This window comes from Desmodus rotundus, chromosome 3 (genome assembly GCF_022682495.2).
Source record: "Desmodus rotundus isolate HL8 chromosome 3, HLdesRot8A.1, whole genome shotgun sequence".
Classification (NCBI taxonomy): domain Eukaryota; kingdom Metazoa; phylum Chordata; class Mammalia; order Chiroptera; family Phyllostomidae; genus Desmodus; species Desmodus rotundus.
Window position 1 is genome coordinate 110,220,742 of NC_071389.1, and position 20,148 is coordinate 110,240,889.

The following is a 20,148-nucleotide window of genomic DNA, read 5'->3' on the forward strand; positions in this document are numbered from 1 at the left end:
CTTTAGATAATCTGTTTCTGTCTTTTTAAAATTAGGCTGCCATTTGTCGATGTAGTCAGCCACTGTCAGGATTCAGTGCCAGGTGCCTGGAGGATGAACATTTGCTTCAAGCCATTAGTAAAGCCAATCCAGCCAATCGCTATATGTATGTTGTGGATACCAGGCCCAAAGTATGTGCCTTGAATACACTACAGTCTGTTTAATTATCTTTGTTATGTTAAAAGAGTTATTCATTTGTCCACCTTTAACATATTGAATGCTAGTTTTAAATTAACCAAAGCTAATGATATTAAGGAAATCAGTCTTTTAAAGGATACCAACTTAGAAATTCAATTTCCCAGTAACACAGATAGCGATTTCCTGTGTTTTCTGAGTTTTATTGGGAACTATTAATGATGTATACAAGTTAGTATTGTTATTGCGAAGAAATACTAAATTGTGTGTGTGTTGTGAAAAACTGAAAATTGAGTTAGAATTTTCAGTTGGCAAACACTGTTAAAATAATGGACCTTAATTTGAAATATTTGAGAAAATAGGGAAAATACATAGTGAGTTAACTTAGGAAACAGTGAACTAGAAAATTATAAGTAGTGAAGGGGAAATAGTTCTGTTAGGTAGCCATTGTGTAAGGTAAAATTTTGTGTAAGGTAAATCATTGGGACAAATGTCGCAGTCCATTTCTTTTCACCCTCATCCCAGGGCATGCTTATTGATTTTAGAGATGGGGGAAGGGAGGGGAGAGAGATGCATAGAGAAACATCAATGTAAGAGAGAAACATTGATCAATTGCCTCTTGTAGGTGCCCCAAACAGGGGCCAAACGTGCAACCTGGGTATGAGCCCTAACTGGGAATTGAACCCGTGACCTTTAGGTTCATGGGATGATGCTCCAACCAATTGAACCACACCACGTAGGGCTCCATTTTTCTTTTTATAAACACAGTTAAGCAACCATTTCTTGTATGATCCTGAAACTAAAGTAATTAAAATCCACAATGATAATAGCTAACATTACTTTTAATTTTTATTTTAGCATCGAGTACAGAGCTGGTGGGCTACTCAAAAGGACATTGGCAGAATTATAGTGAGGATTTCTTCAAAAATCTGGAATGATGAGAAAATAAGAGAAAGCGATGAAAAAGAGCGAGTGAGCCTTATAGACCACAATTATAGGCAGCTTTGTTGAAAAGAATGGTTGCTGGTTAGAAGTAATTCTCATCATTATGCAGTCTTACAAAAGATAATGGGGAAAACATGATACGATTAATTTGAGTATATTAAGGAGTATTACAAATTAGAAACTGATAATTTGGTAATCTTTTCTTAAAAAGGAAAGACTTTCTTAGAAGACAGAAAGTGTTGGTGATTTGTAAGAAAAGTTTTATTTTACTTCTTTGTGTAATTTGGATGGCTTAGTTGGTTAGAACTATTTTTAGGTGATAATAGATATAAAAAGATTGTAACAAGACTTTCTGAAGATAACGTCTGAGGGTGATTTGTTTCTCAGGATCTAAGACTGTGTAACTGACTTCTACAGAGAAAATGTATCTATATTTGATTGTTTTGTTTTACTAGTTAAACTCAAATAGTAATAATGTAGAAACATTTTAAATATCTAACTGTTAACCTCAGTAATCATAAGTGCTGAATAACCAGTGAGTAAATACAATTTAACTGTACTTGTTACCAACATGGGCCCCAATACACTGAAAAGCTACTAGTTTTTCCTCAAATTTAGGTTCTGTTTCATTTAGGTTCACAAGAATATTTAGTAAACTGTAATAATGTGCTATATGAAATCCTAGTCTGAAAGAATTAAACGTGGCAAATCTTAAGTGAACATCTGATAGCATTTGATCTAAAAGCTAGAAATTATGGGGTTATGGGCAGTCTCTTTTCTGCCTTAGAGACCAGTTTATTTGTGGGCCAATTCTTGAAGCTCTATCAAGCTAGCAGATTATATGCCATGTTATATACTGTGTGGTCTTTAATATAGAGGACCTCAAATAATCTGACCTATGTAACTACCCAGCTCTGCTAATCTCTGAATCATTTAAGATTTAGCTAGGAGATCTTTCTGGTTTTAGATTTTGAAATATTACAAACATAAGGAAAGCTGACTAAAAACCTAAGTGAATTAGTTTCGTGAATTATTTGTGGGGAACTTCTTGTCTGACCTTTCCATTATGCAGCAATCATACTGTCTCTTTATGGTACCCTTCTTTGCTATTAGTAATCTGAGACTTTTACTTGCTAAAAAATGTTAGCATATTCACTTGTGATGCGTTCCTTTAAACTGTGTGCTGGCTTAAATTAGTTTATTTAGTGTTTTCATGATATTTTGGTAATTTGCTAGATAAAAGCAATTGTCTCTAAATTTATAAATTTTAAATTTTTAGCTGAATGCAATGGCCAACAGAGCAGCTGGAAAAGGTTATGAAAATGAAGACAACTATTCTAATATTAGATTTCAGTTTGTTGGAATTGAAAATATTCATGTCATGAGGTCAAGTCTTCAGAAGTTACTGGAAGGTATGATTATTGCTTACCTTCTAGTCAGCTTTGCTGCATAGAAATATAACGCTAGTCAAACAAAATATTTAATTACAAATTTGAAATTTTCTAGTAGTCACATTTTAAAAAGTAAAAAGAAACAGTTGAAATTAATTTTAATAGTGTATTTAACCTAATAAAAACACTGTTAAACATGTAACATAATCATATTAAAAATTTATAATGATATATTTTACTTTTTTGCCTTTAAGTCTTAGAAATTCTATACATACAATACATCTCAGTTGGGACTACCTACATTTCAGGTATTCATTATCTATATTTGGGTAATAGCTACTGTATTAGACAGTACAATTTGAATGGTTTTATAAAAAATTGCTATTGTTAGACATTCTTGATTAGTCAGTATAGTTAAGATTAATTTATGATACTGTTTCATTTAGATAGTAAGGTATCTTTCTAGTCATGGTATGGAATTTTAAAAATTAAAATATCAGACTGTTTTTAATTAAACACTTGAGCTGCAAATATTTTTTCAAACCAGATAAGAGTATTTTTTTAAGCACAAGGAATGACAGCAAAATATAACAAAAAAATTATCATTGAGCTTCTGGGGGCATCTTTTCATTTAAAATAAGTTTTGCCTCTTTATTTTGCCTCTTCTTCCCCAATTCACTCACCTAGCAATATGTTGAATAGGAAAAGTGAAGATTTTATTAGCCCATTCTAATTGAAATGTTTTCCCCCCTCTTCTAGTTAATGGCACCAAAGGTCTTTCTGTCAATGATTTCTACTCTGGTTTAGAAAGCTCAGGATGGCTTCGCCATATCAAAGCTGTCATGGATGCTGCAATCTTCTTAGCCAAAGTAACTCTTCATTGCTTATATTTGGTTTGGGGGTTTATAATGGTTGGGAAGGAATGGATTTATTATGTTAAGTGCTGGTATGTTTTCCAGTCATATAAATTTTTTTTAAAGATTTTATTTATTTATTTTTAGAGAGAGGCGAAGGGAGGAAGGGAGGAAAAGAAACATCAGTATGTGGTTGCCTCTCATACGCCCCCTATTGGGGACCTGGTCTGCAACCCAGGCATGTGTCCTGACTGGGAATCAAACCCTTTGGTTCTCAGGCCAGCACTCAGTCCACTGAGCCACACCAGCCAGGGACCAGTCAGATAATTTTTATTATGTTTTACCTCTCTAATGAAGTTCACTTAATTTAAGCTTTATCATGTAGCACTTAACATTTTTTTCAGGCACTTTGAAATAGAATTTTTGTTTTTGTTTGTTTGATTCGTGTTTTGTCTTGTTTTTTGGAAATTATGTTGCGGCAGCATTACAGTCCTAGCTCTTCTTTATAATGCAGTACTTAATGGTTTTTGAGTAAGTAGAACTTAGTGATTCACTTAAAATGGATCCTGTTAGAATCTAAGTATGTGATCTTTCTTTTCAGGCAATAATGGTTGAAAATGCAAGTGTGTTGGTGCATTGTTCTGATGGCTGGGATAGGACTTCCCAGGTTTGTTCCCTTGGCTCTCTTTTATTGGATTCCTACTACAGGACAGTCAAAGGATTCATGGTAAGGAATTATTTGGCTAAAACAGTGGTTCTCCCAAAGGAGTGATTTTGTCCCCCCAGGAGACATTGGGTAATATTAGCAGACAGGTTTGATTGGTATAGTGAACAGAAAGGGTGCAACCAGCATCTAGCTAGTAGAGTCCCCAGATGCTATGAAGTACCCTATATTGCACAGGACAGTCCTACAACAAAGAGTTAGTCATCTGGCCCGCAATGTCAGTAGTGCTGGCACGGAGAAATGTTGGATGAGACTGATTTTCATTTGCGCCACTTCTTTGACAAAAAATTTTAGATTTAAAAGTTGTTTTTTCCTACAATGTTACAATAGAAATACTCGGTATTTTCCCCTTATATTTATCTAACAAATGTAAGTAATGTAGTAAAACAAGGCATAAATAAGAGTACTTAAAAATTACATTCTAGAAGAATCTTTCTATTTCAAATTCCTTCATTTGTTAATTGTAGTTAAATGGTAGGAAGCATGATTTTTATCTGAAGATTAAATTTCTAATTGAACCTATTTTCTGCTTTGTTCTGTTTTGATTTTTAATGTATGATCAGATTAACTCATTTTTTCAAAATTTATATCTTAACTCATGGCAAGTAGTAAATGAAGAGATGTGAGAAAGTTTTCTGTAGTTTAGAATTATTAAATACAGTACCATCTTAAAGCAAGGGAAGGCTTAACATCACTAGGTCCCTTTTAGCACCAGTCTTTTGTGGCACTAACACATTGAATCTGGGAAGACAAATGGAAGTGTTGTCAACAAAATAATGTTCTGCTTACTTAGTGGGTGTAAGATAAGGAATATTTTCCTTGCAATGTTTGGCTTTAATTGTTCATTAGACATCCAAATGAAATCATGTAATACATGACCAGGGACAATGTGAGACCTTCCCAGGCAAACGGAGCAGTAAAAGCTAAAGAGTAGCTCTTTTAGGTGACGACAGGTAATGTGTAGTGTGTGGGATTCAGGGTGAGTGTTGGGGGAGGGGAGCCTGGTTGCAGAAGAATATAGTGACATGGAGGCCTGAGGAAGAGAAAACTAGAATTTGGGTAGTGAGAGCCATTAGAGGGCTTTAAACAAGGGAAACGTTAACATGCTTTGAAAAGGATGGTTTGGTGTCTTGAAGGAAGAGGGGAGTGGGAATGGAGGTTAGGAGACCAGTATAGAAACTGTTGCGATAACTGGAGAGCCAGAACTAAGGCGGTACCGCATAAATGGAGGGAGGAGGTGATGTGCCAACCTGCAAGGATATTAAGGCAGGAGAGTCAGTGAGAGTTGTTTACAGAGAGGATGCTTTCCAGGCTAGGGACTCAGTTGTTAGGATGAATGGTGCTGTTCTGCTCTTCACTGAGACAAGCAGAGGAATACATTTAGCGAGAAAGGTTTTAAGTTTTAGATGTCGGTGTATAGAAGAATGGCAGAGGCCTTGTAGTAAAAGCTGAGACTACAGCCTGGAGTTCACGTGCCCGAAGTCACATGGGTGTGAAAGTGGTGACGCTAGAACTAGAGTCCATGCAGTGTGACTCCGGAAACTGCATCTTCTCTCGTCCCGTTATGTGGTCTTCTGAGAGATTTAAGACCAAGTCAGAGAATCTAAAAGTGGCAATTTGGACACTGTGAAAAGGATGTACTTGGTGATTATGCATTAAATTATATATTAAATATTAAGATATGTTGTTTACATTAGTTAGACTGAAAAAATTAGAACCCTATTATTTCAGTAGAGTTGTGACAAGAAATGATAGTACATTTAAGAGGTTAGATATTAGCATTGATTTGAATAGAAACTTTTCATTGGTCTCTTTATCATTTTTTTAAGTATTATATAAGTGATGTACAAGTAAATGAAAAGGTTTAAAACATAACCCAGTCTACCACGCACAATTAACCACTGTTAACACTTGATTACATTTTCCTAGCCTTTTTTCTAGGCAAATATCATCATTATACATAAAAAAATGTAAATGCAACAGTGCTTTGTAACATACACTCTTTACTTAAAATGGAATAAATACAATAGAAACAATTTAAGTTACAACACTCCTGTATTTCTTTTTATGTATCATCTTCATCCTTTGTTAAACCAACTTCTAATCTCGGTTCTTGCTGTCTTTTGCCTGTAATCTTAAAATTTTGTTTTATTTGCAAAGTGTAAATGGTATTTTTAAGACAATAGGATTTAATCCATTCTAAACAAAAAATTGTAAGTAGTTATAAAATGGATTTTACTTTTTTTCATTAAGGTTTTAATAGAAAAGGATTGGATCTCCTTTGGACATAAATTTTCAGAGAGGTGAGTCAGTCACAGTTGCACATTTATATATTTTGTAAAAATAGAAAAATTAGTTTAGAGTACCTAAATGTTTCCATTTTTCATGAACTTGCTTATCCAATGGGAGGTGAGAGTGAAATATAGTTTTTTGTATGAAGACTGATTTAATTTTTGTCATTTCTTTCAGTTCTCATACCTTTGTTAATTTTTATGGCAATTTATTGCCTACCTTCCTGTTTGTCTGGATTGTAGTAGGTAGAAGGTAATAGATCCTTTAAAATTGTGGTTCAAGAACTCCTAAGTATAAGTGGTTTCAATTAAAACATTAGGGTTTTTTTATGCCAATGACACAATGTTTTAGAACTTTTTTTTTTTGATGTATGTTTAATGTCACCTGAACAATTGATTTCTTTCAGAGGCATTTTTAATAGCTTGTACTTTTCTGGGGGGTTTAGGTGTGGCCATTTGGATGGTGACCCAAAGGAAGTCTCACCAGTGTTTACTCAGTTCTTGGAATGTGTGTGGCATTTGACTGAACAGTTTCCACAAGCCTTTGAATTCAATGAAGCATTTCTTCTTCAGATCCATGAACATATTCATTCATGCCAATTTGGAAACTTCCTTGGAAATTGTCAGAAGGAAAGAGAAGAACTCAAGTAAGATGGTTTGATTAAATGGGCTCCTTTTTTTTTTTTTTTCCTTAGCTGAGGTCTAACATAAATTGTAGTTGAACTTAATGAAATATTCTGACAGTATGAAAAAAACTGAATTTTTTCCTACTTAGCTGTATTTTATTTCATTTCATTCTTTATATCTATGTTTTTCCCTCCTCTCCCCTCTTTTTAAAGCAGCCCTTTTAACATTCTTGCAATACAGGTTTGGTGGTAATGAACTTCTTTACCTTTTTTTTTTTTTTTGGTCTGGCAAGCTCTTTATTTTGCCTTTAATTTTAAATGATAGCCTTGCTGGATAGAGTAGTCTTGGTTTTAGGTATTTTAATAAGTGTCTTGGTAAGGGCCCTTCTGGGTTCATCTTAATTGGGACACTCTGTGCTTCCTGAACTTATGTGACTTTTTACTTCTTCAGGTTAGGGACATTTTCAGCCATCATTGTTTCAAACAAGTTCTCTATCCCTTGTTCACTCTCTTCTCTTTCTGGTACCCCCATGATGCAGATGTTGTTACATTTGATGTTGTCCCAGAGGTTCCTTACATATTCCTTATTTTTAAAAATTCTCTTTCCTTTTTGATGCTCTGCTTGGGTGTTATATTCTTCATTTCTGACTGGTTATTTTTTATGGTATCTATGTCTTTTTTAATGCTTACTATCTCTGTAAGTGCTCACTGAGATCATCCATTCTTCCCCTAAAGTTCTTGAGTATTCTTTTTTTTTTTAATATATTTATTGATTATGCTATTACAGTTGTCCCATTCCCTTCCCCCCACTCCACTCCATCCTGCCCACCCCCTCCCTCCCACATTCCCCCCTATAGTTCATGTCCATGGGTCATACTTATAAGTTCTTTGGCTTCTACATTTCCTACACTATTTTTACCCTCCCCCTGTCTATTTTCCACCTATCATCTATGCTACTTATTCTCTGTACCTTTCCCCCCCTCTCCCCCTCCCACTCCCCTATTGACAACCCTCCATGTGATCTCCATCTCTATAGTTCTGTTCCTGTTCTAGTTGTTTGCCTAGTTTGCTCTTGTTTTTGTTTTAGGTGTGGTCGTTAATAACTGTGAGTTTGCTGTCATTTTTACTGTTCATATTTTTTATCTTCTTTTTCTTAGGTAACTCCCTTTAACATTTCCTATAATAAGGGCTTGGTGATGATGAACTTCTTTTACTTGACCTTATCTGAGAAGCACTTGATATTCCCTTCCATTCTAAATGACAGCTTTGCTGGATACAGTAATCTTGGATGTAGGTCCTTGCGTTTAATCTTGGGTAATGTAATGATGATGTGCCTTGGTGTGTTTCTCCTTGGGTCCAGCTTCTTTGGGGCTCTCTGAGCTTCCTGGACTTCCTGGAAGTCTATTTCCTTTGCCAGACTGGGGAAGTTCTCCTTCATTACTTGTTCAAATAAGTTTTCCATTTTTTGTTCTTCCTCTTCTCCTCTGCCACCCCTATAATTCGGATGTTGGAACGTTTCAAGATGTCCTGGAGGTTCCTAAGCCTCTCCTCATTTTTCCGAGTTCTTGTTTCTTCATTCTTTTCTGGTTGGATGTTGCTTTCTTCCTTCTGGTCCACACCGTTGATTTGAGTCCCAGTTTCCTTGGCCTCACTATTGGTTCCCTGTACATTTTCCTTTGTTTCTCTTAGCATAGGCTTCATTTTTTCATCTGGTTTTCGAATAGATTCAACCAATTCTGTGAGCATCTTGATAACCAGTGTTTTGAACTGTGCATCCGATAGGTTGGCTATCTCTTCCTCGCTTAGTTGTATTTTTTCTGGAGCTTTGAAGTGTTCTGTCATTTGGGCCATTTTTTTTTTTTTTGTCTTGCGTGTCTGTTACTTTAAGGGGCGGAGCCTTAGGTGTTCACAGGGTGGGGTAACGCTGGTCCGCTGGGCTGTACGTGGGGGAGGGGCCGAGAGGGAGCAATGGCGCCCGCCTCACTCTCCTCCGGATTTCAATCTTTCACTCTGATACCCACCATCAAACTGGGCCCCTCTGGTGCTGGTTCCCGAGTGGGTGGGCCTGTGCACACTCTAGGCCCCTGTGGGTCTCTCCAACAACCTCTCCTGTGAGGCTGGGAGTCTCTCCTGTCGCCCCAACCCCCACGGGTGTTTTCAATCAGGTTTGAGGCTTTATTTCCTCACGCTGGAGCCCTGGGTTGCACGGTCTGTTTTGCTCCCCGCCGTTCGCCCTGTTTATCTGTGCACGAATGTGGTGCCGTGGGGTGCTACCCGCTGCTCTGCCTGCCCCGCTCTCCGCCACTCTGAGTCCGGCCCTCTCGGTTTATCTGTGTGCGAATGTGCGGCCGAAGGGTCTGCCCGTGCTCAGACTGCCTGCGCCATTTGTCCCACACTCCGCCAGTCTCAGTCCCGCCACAGCCACGCGAGTCCTCTCCACCCCGTGCCCGTCTCCGCCCCTCTTACCAGTCTGGATGAATGTTTATTTTGTATTTTCTTGGTGTCGGACCCCCTTGCCCTTTGATTTTCTGTCAGTTCTGGTTGTGCGAGGAGGCGCAGTGTGTCTACCTACGCCGCCATCTTGGTTCTCCCTTGAGTATTCTTATAACCATTGTTTTACATTCTGCTTCTGGTATTTTGGTTTCTTCCATTTCATTTAATTTTTTTCTGGTGATTTCTCTTATTCTTTCATTGGGGCATATTTTTTTTCCCCATTTTAATTCTGTGTATTAGGTAAATCTGCTGTGATTCCCGAACTCGTTATATCTTTATGACGTAGGTGTCTTATTGGGCTCAGTGGCACAATCTTCCAGATCACCTGAGCTCCATGCTGCAGGAGTGTTTCTTGTGGGTTATGTGCACCCACTCTCCTGTTGTAGTTGAATCTTGAATCCTGTTGGCCCTTTTGTGGGTGGAGTTAACCCTTCAGGATGGCTGTCTGTAAGGGTAAACCTCAATCACTATATGTGAGTCACTGTACAAGGGCTGACCACTGAGGTGGAGTTGCTTCAGGTAGGCTCTGGTGCCTGCTGGAATCCCCCTTCGCGTGTCCTGCTTGTGTGACTAGTTGGGTAGAGCTCTGGTGTGGCTTTATAGCCCACCACTAGTTGTGTTGGTTCTGGATTTACTTGGGTGGGATTCAGGTACAGTTTATGTCAGATATTGTGTGGATTGGCCTTGGGATATCTATCTGGAGTTACCATGCCATTCACTGATTATGGCTGCATCTGCTGGGCTGAGGGGGAATGTGGGAGGAGCCAATCTGTGTACAGTAGTCAGCTTTTTCCAGTTTAGAGCTGGGCAGGTGTGTAAAAGTTTGGAGGCTCTCTGAAGTCTGCCTCCGCCTGTCAGCTACTCCACTTCCCCCTAAGGTTGCCTGGTCTTCCTCCAGAGCCTTCTGCAGAAAGACTGTACAGTGGGCCCAATCTTTGACCCACAGTCCCTTCCACAGGTTGTGAGCTTGGTATGGCAGGGAGACCAGGGTCAGGAGAACCAGGCTGGTGCATCCCCTGCTTGGGGGCCGTGTGGTCAGGCACTCAGTGAAGGGTAAGTGACCCCTACTTCAGAACCAAACCACTCAGTCTCTGCCAGAGTCTCCAACTCTAGTTCCCCAGGAGGAGCACACCGCAGGTTCAGGTTGGGTGCAGCCAGCCATCCCCTCTGCCAGAACAAACTCAGCAGGGCAGAGCCATCGGGACTCTGGGGAGAGTGGGGAGAGAGATCAAAAGAGTCTCTCCTTGGGGTGGTACGGGCCAAGCCTGCAGGAGGGGCCAAGCACTTCGTCCTGGTCGCAGAGTAATAGCCTATGTGGGAGGCACACTTTTAATGTCCCAACTCAGAGCAGCAGTCCCTTCCTCCCTGTGGAACTGAGCTCAGCAGGGTGGAGCCACTGGGACTTGAGGATGCAGATCCAAAGTCTCCTGTTGGGGCTGGTGCTGACAAGCCTGTAAAAGGGGGTGGGTGACAGAGATCCTGGCCAGCAGAATCCTGTGTTGTGGCAGCAATAGTGGGCACTTTTTTCCCTTCCCGAGCATAGCATGGGCTGAGCTTGCAGGGGAGATAGGAGTGGACCCCCTGCAATGTAGTCACACAGCCCAGCACCTGCCCATTTGATTGCTGGACAAAAGCCTCCCTGGGATATGGTGCTCCAAAAGTTGCATCTCTGTAAGGCACTGTGATCCCCCTGTGCAACCGAACTCAGCAGGACGGGGCCACAGAGTGGTAAGGGCAGGCCAGGTGATTTAACGAATTGGCGGAGGGCACTGGCTGTGTGTCTGAGGTGGGGAAGAGTGGTCCTCTTTCCAAAGCTACACTGTTCAGTCACTGAGTTTCTGCCAAGAGCTTCTCTAGAAAAAGAGTACTCCAAATGTTTCTGCTAGGTGCAGCCAGCAGACCCCTCTGCAGGGCCTGAGCACAACAGGGTGGAGTCACCAGTAGCTGGAGAACCAGGCAGTGCATTCCCCTGGCTGGTGCTGTAACACAGGAGTGCTGGACCCTGGGAAGGTGGTGCCTGCGTCTCTACCAGACTGTCTTCTCTCCTAGGCAGGCTGAATCCCCACTGATTTTCACCACCAGATTTTGTGTGTGCTCCTCTTGCCATCTCTGTTGCTCTAGGTTGGGGATCCCTATGTGGGGTTGAGACCCGATGCTTCTGGTGGCAGGGAGTGTTGCAGTGAAGAGATATCCCTCTGGCTTTTCAGCCACTGTGCATGGGTGTAGGGCGCAGCCCTTTCCACATCTCTACTCTTCTTGCCAGTTTCTGAGTGGCTTCTTCTGAAAATCCTCCAGTTTAGCTAGACTTTAGTTGGTTACTCAGGTTGATTGCTCTATAATTTAGATGTAAATCCAGGTTAGCGCTTGGAACATATGAGTGTAGCTTCCATTTATTCTGCAGCCATTTTGGACTCCTAGAAGTACATTTTTGGCAAAGATTTTATTGCCTGTATTTCTGAAGCCAAGTATGCTCTGAGTATCTCTCACACCCTCAGGGTAAAAGTAGAAACACATTGTTAAAACTGTAATTTGAAGTATAGCATATACAGAAAAGTACATGTATCTTAAGTGTGAAGGTTAATAAATCTGCAAGTCATTCACTTGCGTAACCAGCATTCAGAACAAGAAAGATTACCAAACCCTAGAAACACCCCTTATGCTTCTTTCCAGTCTGAATATATATATATATTTATTTTATGTTCTAGAAAGTATTGGCTACTAAGTTAAGTGTCTTAAATTATTAAGGTAAGATGAAGCCTTATAGCTCTCCTCACATTTCTACACAGACAGTTCTTTGGGGAGATAAGTTTACCTATCTGACTGCAGTGTACATCTGTTTTTTCCCTAACCAGTCTTTGGGATTAGGTGCTTCTGGCTTAATTGTGATGCAAGGGAGATCTATCTCACAGTCCTTAGCTTCTCAGGTTAGGTTTCTTACAGTAGTCAATGAAGAGCAGTTACAGATTTTGAACATCCAGGTGACATGTTAGGCTAAATCTGGTGCAGTAGTTTGAAGACAGCCAGATGCTGTCATTCCCAGCAGAGTTGAAGGCAGAACTGGGAGCATGTGGAGGAATCTGAAGATGTGTAAAGGGAATCACAGGTGAAATAGAGTATGACAGAGATGAACAAATCAGAGAACATTAGGACTTTAGCTCTGTGCTATAACATCTCAAAGGTTTTTTTTTTCATAAATAGGGGAGGTGACTTGGAGTACAGAGCTGTTTTTTAGGAAAAAACAATTCTCATTTAGTGTCAAACATTCTCATAAATAGGAAGATGTAATAAAAGCACATATTTCCTAGTAGTTCTCTAAGAACACATCTCTTGGTTATCTTAGGGGTCATGGAAGAAAGAGCAGATTCTCCACCTTTCCCTCTCTATCCTTATCTATTTTACGTTTATTTGGTAGATAGTTCTAAAACCATTCTACCCTTTACCCACCTACTTCACCTACTTACTGTTCAATTTGAAGTATCATTGGCATTTTAAAGTGCTTGAAAAATGTCCTGAGTTTTCCTAATTTCCTTTATTGGTACCACCCACACTTAAATCTGTCCCTGCCATTACAGCACAGACAGGGGGCTAGGAGAATGAGGCCAAATGGAAACACAGTGTCATTCTCTGTGTAGTTGACCCTTGAACAGCGTGGGGGTTAGGGGCACCAACCCTGTGCAGTTGAAAATCTGCATATACTTTAATTTGGCCCTCGGTACCCATGGATTTGAAAGCACTGTTTTTGGTCATGGTTCGCTGCATCCATGTAAGGAATATGAAGAGCCAACACCGTGTTTATTGAACCCTGTGTATTTTGTGGACATGTGTTAGACCTGTGCAGTTCAAACCTGTGTCATGCAAGGGCCAGCTGTATGTGGGTGGTAATTTGAAATAGGTGTAACAGACACCAAGATTATGAAATTGTGAGAATTAATCTCTTCAAGTGTGTGGTTTGGGAGAAAAGGACATACCTGTGTTGTGTTCGATCGACATGGTTTCATTACACGATTATAAGTGAAAGTGCAGAGAAGGAGCAAACAAAACTCAGAGAGAAGGTGGCATTAGAATGTGAACTGAAGGAAAAACTAAAACTTAACTCTACTTGCAAAACAATTGCTTGGTTTATAAAACTGAGTATTGGCATCTACGAGAAAGATATTTATGTTTCTCTCATGTTAGGTTAAAGGAGAAGACTTACTCCCTGTGGCCGTTTCTTCTGGATGACCAAGAGAAGTACTCAAATCCTCTCTATAGTTCCAAATCTCAGAAATTTGCTGTTTTGGAGCCAAATACAGTATCCTTCCATTTTAAGTAAGTTGGCATCTTTGAACATTTATGTTCTATCTTTTCTCACTTTTATTTACTGAAATTTTTCTTTTTTTGGTCATAAAGGTTTTGGAGAAACATGTACCACCAATTTGACCGAACATTACATCCCAGGGAGTCAGTATGTAATGTAATTATGAAAATGAATGAGCAAAATAAACAGTTAGAGAAAGACATTAAAGACTTAGAATTTGTAAGTATTCAGAATTATCTAATGTAATATATTTGGAATATTAAATTACTTTACTTCCTTACTTGTGTTCTTAGTGTAAATTAGTATATGAGGGGGGACCCAAAAAACCCAAAATTTATTTATAAAAAGTTGTGTATTTATTCTTACATGTTTACACTTCAGTCACCTTCAAAGTACTCTCCATTTGATGCAATACACCTCTCGAGACCTTTTTCCCACTGCTGAAAACAGTTTTTGAACTTGTCAATTTTGATGCCTTTTAGTGCTTCTGCCGTTTTTTATTTGACCTCTTCTCCATTGGCAAAATGTTTCCCTTTGAGGACTTTTTTCATCAGGGAAACAAAAAAAGTCTCTCAGGGTAAGATCGGGTGAATAGTGAGTGTGGGCATGGGAGTCATGTTTTTGTTTTAAGAAATGAAACATGATATATTTGAAGATGCTTATACTCCTCCTCAGGCTTCTCCCACCTACTTTCACTTAATTTGGTGTTAATTCTTGTGAACATCTCTACTATGTAAGTTTGTATCCACAACAATTTATAATATAGTTTTGTGTAATTTAAAATACCAAAGTTTTTGTATGTGGTGTAAAGGGCGACAAGCAACGTGAATGTACACGTGCCCTTCATTCAGCTAGGAAACTACGTTTTATTTATTTATTTTTAAAGATTTTAATCATTTTTATTTTTGGAGAGGGGAAAGGATGAAGAAAGAGAGGGAGAGAATCATCAGTGTGTGGTTGCATCTTGTGCGTCCCCCACTGGGGACGTGGCCTGCAACCCAGTCCTGTGCCCTGACTGGGAACTGAACTGGCAACCCTTTGGTTTGCAAGCCAGCACTCAGTCTGCTGAGCCACACCAGCCAGGGGTGGAAACTGCATGTTTTAAAAAGATATAGAAATAAACTTACTGTTGTGCTTCATTTTCTCAACATTGTTTTGAAATTTACCCATGTGTGTTTTAATACATTTCTTTTGATAATAAGTACTATATAATATTATCTTCTATGAGTAGATCACAGTCTGTCCATTCAGCTGCTGAACATTTAAAGTGTTTTTAGTTTTGGATTTCTATGATAGTAAGTAAAGTTGAATGACTCTCATATTTTTGTTGGCCATTTGGTTTTTTCTTTTCTGTGAACATCCTATTCAAATCTCTGCTCGTTTTTCTGTTGGCATATCTGCCTTTTTCTTACTGATTTGAAGAATTCTTTATATACCAGGCACTGATTCTAGTTATATATATCACAAATTGCTTTGTCCAGTCTGTTCTTTTCCTTTCCACTTTATTTATGGTATGTTTTGTATAGATGCTTTAAATTTTAATGTAGCTAATTTTTCAAGATTCAATTTTGTATTGTACCTAAAGAGAACATTTTAAAGAAGTGTATTTTCTTTCATCTACATATTTGAGCATGTACTACATGCAATTAGTCATTATTTTCAAATTTGTATTTGTTCTAGAAAATCAATAAACACAGAAATGAGCAAATTGATGGAGTTCTCACCAAGGAATTGTTACATTCAGTTCATCCCGAATCACCTACCCTCAAAACCTCCTTATGTTTTAAGGAGCAAACTGTGCTACCTGTGAATGATACTCTTCGAACTATAGAGGGCAGCAACCCTGCGGATAATCGTTACAGTGAATACGCTGAGGAGTTTTCCAAATCCAAACCTGCTGTGGTCAGCTTAGAGTATGGTGTGGCAAGAATGACTTGTTAGACTCAGAGAGTATTTTCTGTACTAACTGTAGTGCGAGAAATGGTTTATTGTGAGGATGATCTGTGTGCACGACCAGAAGGAATTTATCTAATAATGATCTTAGAGTTTAACAGTAGGTTAATAGTTGAAAGAAGGATAATAACTGCTCTTGTGAGAGAAATAAGTCAGTGTAACTGCATTTCTAACAAGGAATGACTTTTTGTTAAGAAACAAATGATATTGGCAAATTTACTCAAAACACAATTTGCACTGTGTACTGGCAAATTGACATTTCTGTATGTTTTATATGTTAATTATAGCCAAACAGGAATAGCCTTACTTAAGTATAATTAATCACCAGTAAACAAAACTTGACAAGGCAGTCCCTTAATAATTGATATGGCAAGTTCTTTGGGTTATGTAACCACGTAACTGAATATTTACATATTTTACCTGTTAGTGGTGTTTAATGTTGAAGTGCCATGGAAAATACTTCTAATAAAGACTTAAAATCTCAGTTTACTCTTTACTCTTAGGTTTTATAGCCTAGAGCAGGGTTTTCTGTTTGGTTTTCCTCTGTCAGCCTGGTTTTATCAGTGTAGATTGCGCTCTCATTACTGCAGGCCTTGCGTGCTACAGTAGTCCTGTGTGGAGATACACTGTTGAGTTCATATTTAGCTCGTCCCACTTCCATAGTCAGAATCAGTGCAACTGCAGTTTTTATTCTGATTACAGTTTGCTTAGTACTACATCTGATGACTTACTATTTATAACATAGGTTATTGATTTTTTTTTAATATGAAGCACATTTGACTGTCTTTCGTGTATGGATTACTGCACTGTTGATTCTTATTTTGTGGTTGGCATTATTCCTTTGATAATTACGTAATTAAAAAATCTAAAGTTGTAAAACTTCTTAGAACATGAATAGTACATACATATTTTTAAACTATTTTCTCTCTCAATGAGTTACTAGTCTTTCTAAACTATTTCACTTTCAGTTTACCCAAACATTTTTGGGTAAGAACAAAACGGAAATACAGATAGAAATATTTGCCTGGTTATCTGAATCTGAAAGCAGTCATTTCTATATCGAATATGATTTTCTGTTAATATATAAGAAAAGAAAGAAAATTAAGGATAGCCTAATACAAAGTTAATGTTTAACAAAAACAACTTAAATGCTGGGAAGAGTTTCATTTTGCCATGTCACTGTTTATTCTGTGTACCGATACATATCTTTAAATTACAAGAAAAAAAGCATCTGCATTGCAGCTGATGGCCTGCTGGGCTGGGGCAGCCAGCATTCACACAGGACCTGGTTGCCTGAGGTCAGGGCTGCTGGAGCCAGCTGGCTTTAAAATGGAACATTTAAGTGATATGGGTGGCATGAGGCATAATTAAAGGGTACAAAGAGATCTGCAAAGGACCCTCATGCTTCTCTTTGTTATGCCTATATCTGTTACTAGTTTTGAACAAAATATCTTTTCCAAGTGGGAAAAAAACTTTATTGTATGAGAGTTTATCTAACCCGGTTTAGTTTTCTAGTGCTTTTCTGTAACAAATTATGATGATTGGAAAAATACTCCTTTTTAAAGAGCAATGGAAAGGTACTCTGTATAAAACATTATTTGTGGTATTTAAGCATCGGGAGGGAAGCTTCATCTTTGTGACCACAGAGGGAAGGCGTTTGTGCCTTGTTACTGGGTTCCAGCACTGACGGGCTTTTGAATCTTCCATGGAAGATTTCTCATAGTCAGCTCTTTGGTTTGTCATCTTCTAATCTTCAGTCGAGGCACGTGTATATGTGTTTATCTGCTCTCTGGTGGACTGAAAAATCAGTTAACACCCTGAGTGACCTATAGGGTATGTATTGGCAAAAAGCAGATTGTGTGTCTCATAAAATTGGATTTATGTTCAGTGTGTTCGGGAATGTATAGCATGTAAATTATTTCGTGTATCATTTAAAGGTAATTAAATGTTCATGTTTTACTTTGAATGTTTTGCTTTGGGGAAAAAAAACCAAGTTGAATCAAGTTGTAGTTGTTTTTTTCATCACCTAGGCAGATGGACCTGCAACTTACACTAACTGTAACAGTGTCAAGTTTAAGCAGTTCATTTTCCAAAAGACAGATGTTGGTAAATAATAACCATCATATACAAAAAATAATTTCCAAAATATTTAAACTAGGAATACTGGACTAAAAGGTTCAGCAGATAGAGTTGATAATGTCATTAAATTTTTCCTTTGTGCTCATCACTTCCTGTTGTTATAATCAGTAACAATTTGCTCTTACCAACTTGTTAATGGAAGATGGTGTCCAGTGAGTATGTATGTTCAAGGTGAAACATCTCTTCAAAGACAGATCTGGATGTAAACACACGAGGAGGAAAATGATTGGCAGAGAAGAGTATTCATTTTATTTGGGGGTGTTTTGAACAGGTTAGTGAGGCTAGAAATAGTTCAGGGAGTCTTGACTAAATAAAGAAAAGAAGGTCCCCCTCCCAAAATCTCTTTATTTGGTGGGGGTAGCAGGACAGGGTGGTAGTATCAGGATATACCCTTTATTTTTTAAGCTTTAGATTTTAGAGCACCGATTTAGAGGGGTTTTAGGTTCTCAGCAAAATTGAAAGTGCAGAGATTTCCCATATACTCCTACCCCACACATTCATAGCTTTATCCATTATCAACAGCCCCCACCAGAGTGATACATTTGTTATAGCTGATAAGCCTACATTGATACATCATAGCCACCCAGAGTCCATAGTTTACTTTAGGTTTCTCTTTAGGTATATATTCTGTGGGTTTGGACAAATGTATAATGATCTTTGATAGTACCATACAGAGTATTTTTACTTCCCTAAAAATCTTCTGTGCTCTGCCTGCTCATTCCCCTTCCTCCCCTCAACTCCTGGCAACCACTGATCTTACTGTTTCCATAGTTTTACCATTTCCAGAATGTCATATGGTTGGAATCATATGAGGGAGGACCGCAAAAAAACCCAGAATTTATTTATAAAAAATTGTGTATTTACTCTTACATGTTTAAACTTTAGTCACCTTCAAAGTACTCTCCATTTGATGTAATACACCTATCAAGACATTTTTTCCTATGGCTCAAAGCAGTTTTTGAACTTGTCCATTTTGATGCTTTTTAGTAACTTCTGCCATTTTTTGTTTCACCTCTTCCACATCAGCAAAATGTTTACCTTTGAGGACTCTTTTCACCCAGGGAAACTGGGGGGTTCTCCACCTGCAGGACCCCCCCCCCCCAGCCGCCACAGATGAGAGCACACCTGGGGGCCTTACCGTCAAGGGGCGGCAAGAGTTGCCCCTGTCCTCATAGGCATGCCGGTCTGTGATGACTCGTAGCCTCTGGTCGAAGCAGGTCCTGCATCCTCAGGTCCGTGTTCTGGGTGCCAGATGTCGGGGGGCTCTGCCCGCAGGCCGCCCCCCCCGGCCGCCACTGATGAGAATAAGTCTACCAAGACATGATCTGCTTGGGGAAGAAAGGTGGCCCTTCTCCTTATAAGTCTACCAAGACATGATCTGCTTGGGGAGGAGAGGTGGCCAATCTCTCAAAGGAGAAGGGCCACCTTTCCTCCCCAAGCAGATCATGTCTTGGTAGACTTATTCTCATCCGTGGCGGCCGGAGGGGGGGCCCTGCGGGTGGAGCCCCCCCACAGGAAACAGTTGTATGGGGTGAGATTGGCGAATAGGGAGGGTGGGGCACGCGGGTCATGCCATTTTTGGTCAAAAACTGCTGAACACTCAGTGTGGTGGGGACAGGTGGGCTCGTAAATCACCCATCAGGAAATGGGCAAATGTGGTGAAAGAGTCTTCAAAAAAATTCACTGAAGCTGAACACAGCCGCTTACAACAATGCCAGCCAGTACACTGGTACAGACGGGTTACTAGAACATACCCAGCAGGGTAAGCCTGCACTACAAGGGGCCTGTCCTCCAGAAGATAATTCTGGGGTTTTTTTGGTCCCTCTGTACAGTATGTAGCCTTAGAGATTAGCTTCTTTCACTTGGTAATATGCATTTAAGTTTCCTTGTGTTTTTTTCATGGCTTGATGGCTCTTTTTGTTGTTGTTAGCATTGCACAATCTTCCATTTTCTGATGTACCAGAGATGTTTTGTCCATTCACCCACTGAAGGACATCTTGGTTGTTTCCAAGTTGTAGCAATTATGAATAAAGCTGCTATAAACATCCATGTGCAGGTTTTTGTGTGGACAGAAGTTTTCAGCTCCTTTGGGTAAATATCAAGGAGCATGATTGCTGGATTGTATGGTAACAGTATGTTCAATTTTGTAAGAAGCTACGAAACTGTCTTCCAAAGTAGCTGCACCATTTGCATCCCCAGCAGCAGTGAGAATAAATAGAGTTCCTGCTGCTCCACATGCTCACCAGTGTTTGCTGTGGTCA

The 20,148-nt window shown here is 39.2% G+C and overlaps 1 protein-coding gene across 4 annotated transcripts in view; it reads left to right on the plus strand.

The window, feature by feature from the left end:
* MTMR6 (myotubularin related protein 6) overlaps window positions 1–17,714 on the plus strand; it is a 38,354-nt gene extending 20,640 nt beyond the window's left edge. Inside the window, exons 6-14 of one of the 4 annotated variants that reach the window (XM_024580807.4) lie at window positions 36–170; window positions 2,399–2,531; window positions 3,270–3,379; window positions 3,966–4,091; window positions 6,342–6,391; window positions 6,826–7,026; window positions 13,675–13,806; window positions 13,888–14,014; window positions 15,476–17,714. In XM_024580807.4, the coding sequence (XP_024436575.1) occupies window positions 36–170; window positions 2,399–2,531; window positions 3,270–3,379; window positions 3,966–4,091; window positions 6,342–6,391; window positions 6,826–7,026; window positions 13,675–13,806; window positions 13,888–14,014; window positions 15,476–15,736 (1,275 nt within the window). In that variant the 3' untranslated portion in view covers window positions 15,737–17,714. The remainder of the gene's footprint in view (window positions 1–35; window positions 171–2,398; window positions 2,532–3,269; window positions 3,380–3,965; window positions 4,092–6,341; window positions 6,392–6,825; window positions 7,027–13,674; window positions 13,807–13,887; window positions 14,015–15,475) is intronic. The other 3 variants (XM_053920809.2, XM_071220990.1, XM_071220991.1) reach the window with 3 other exon arrangements.
* The last annotated feature ends 2,434 nt before the right edge of the window (window positions 17,715–20,148 follow it).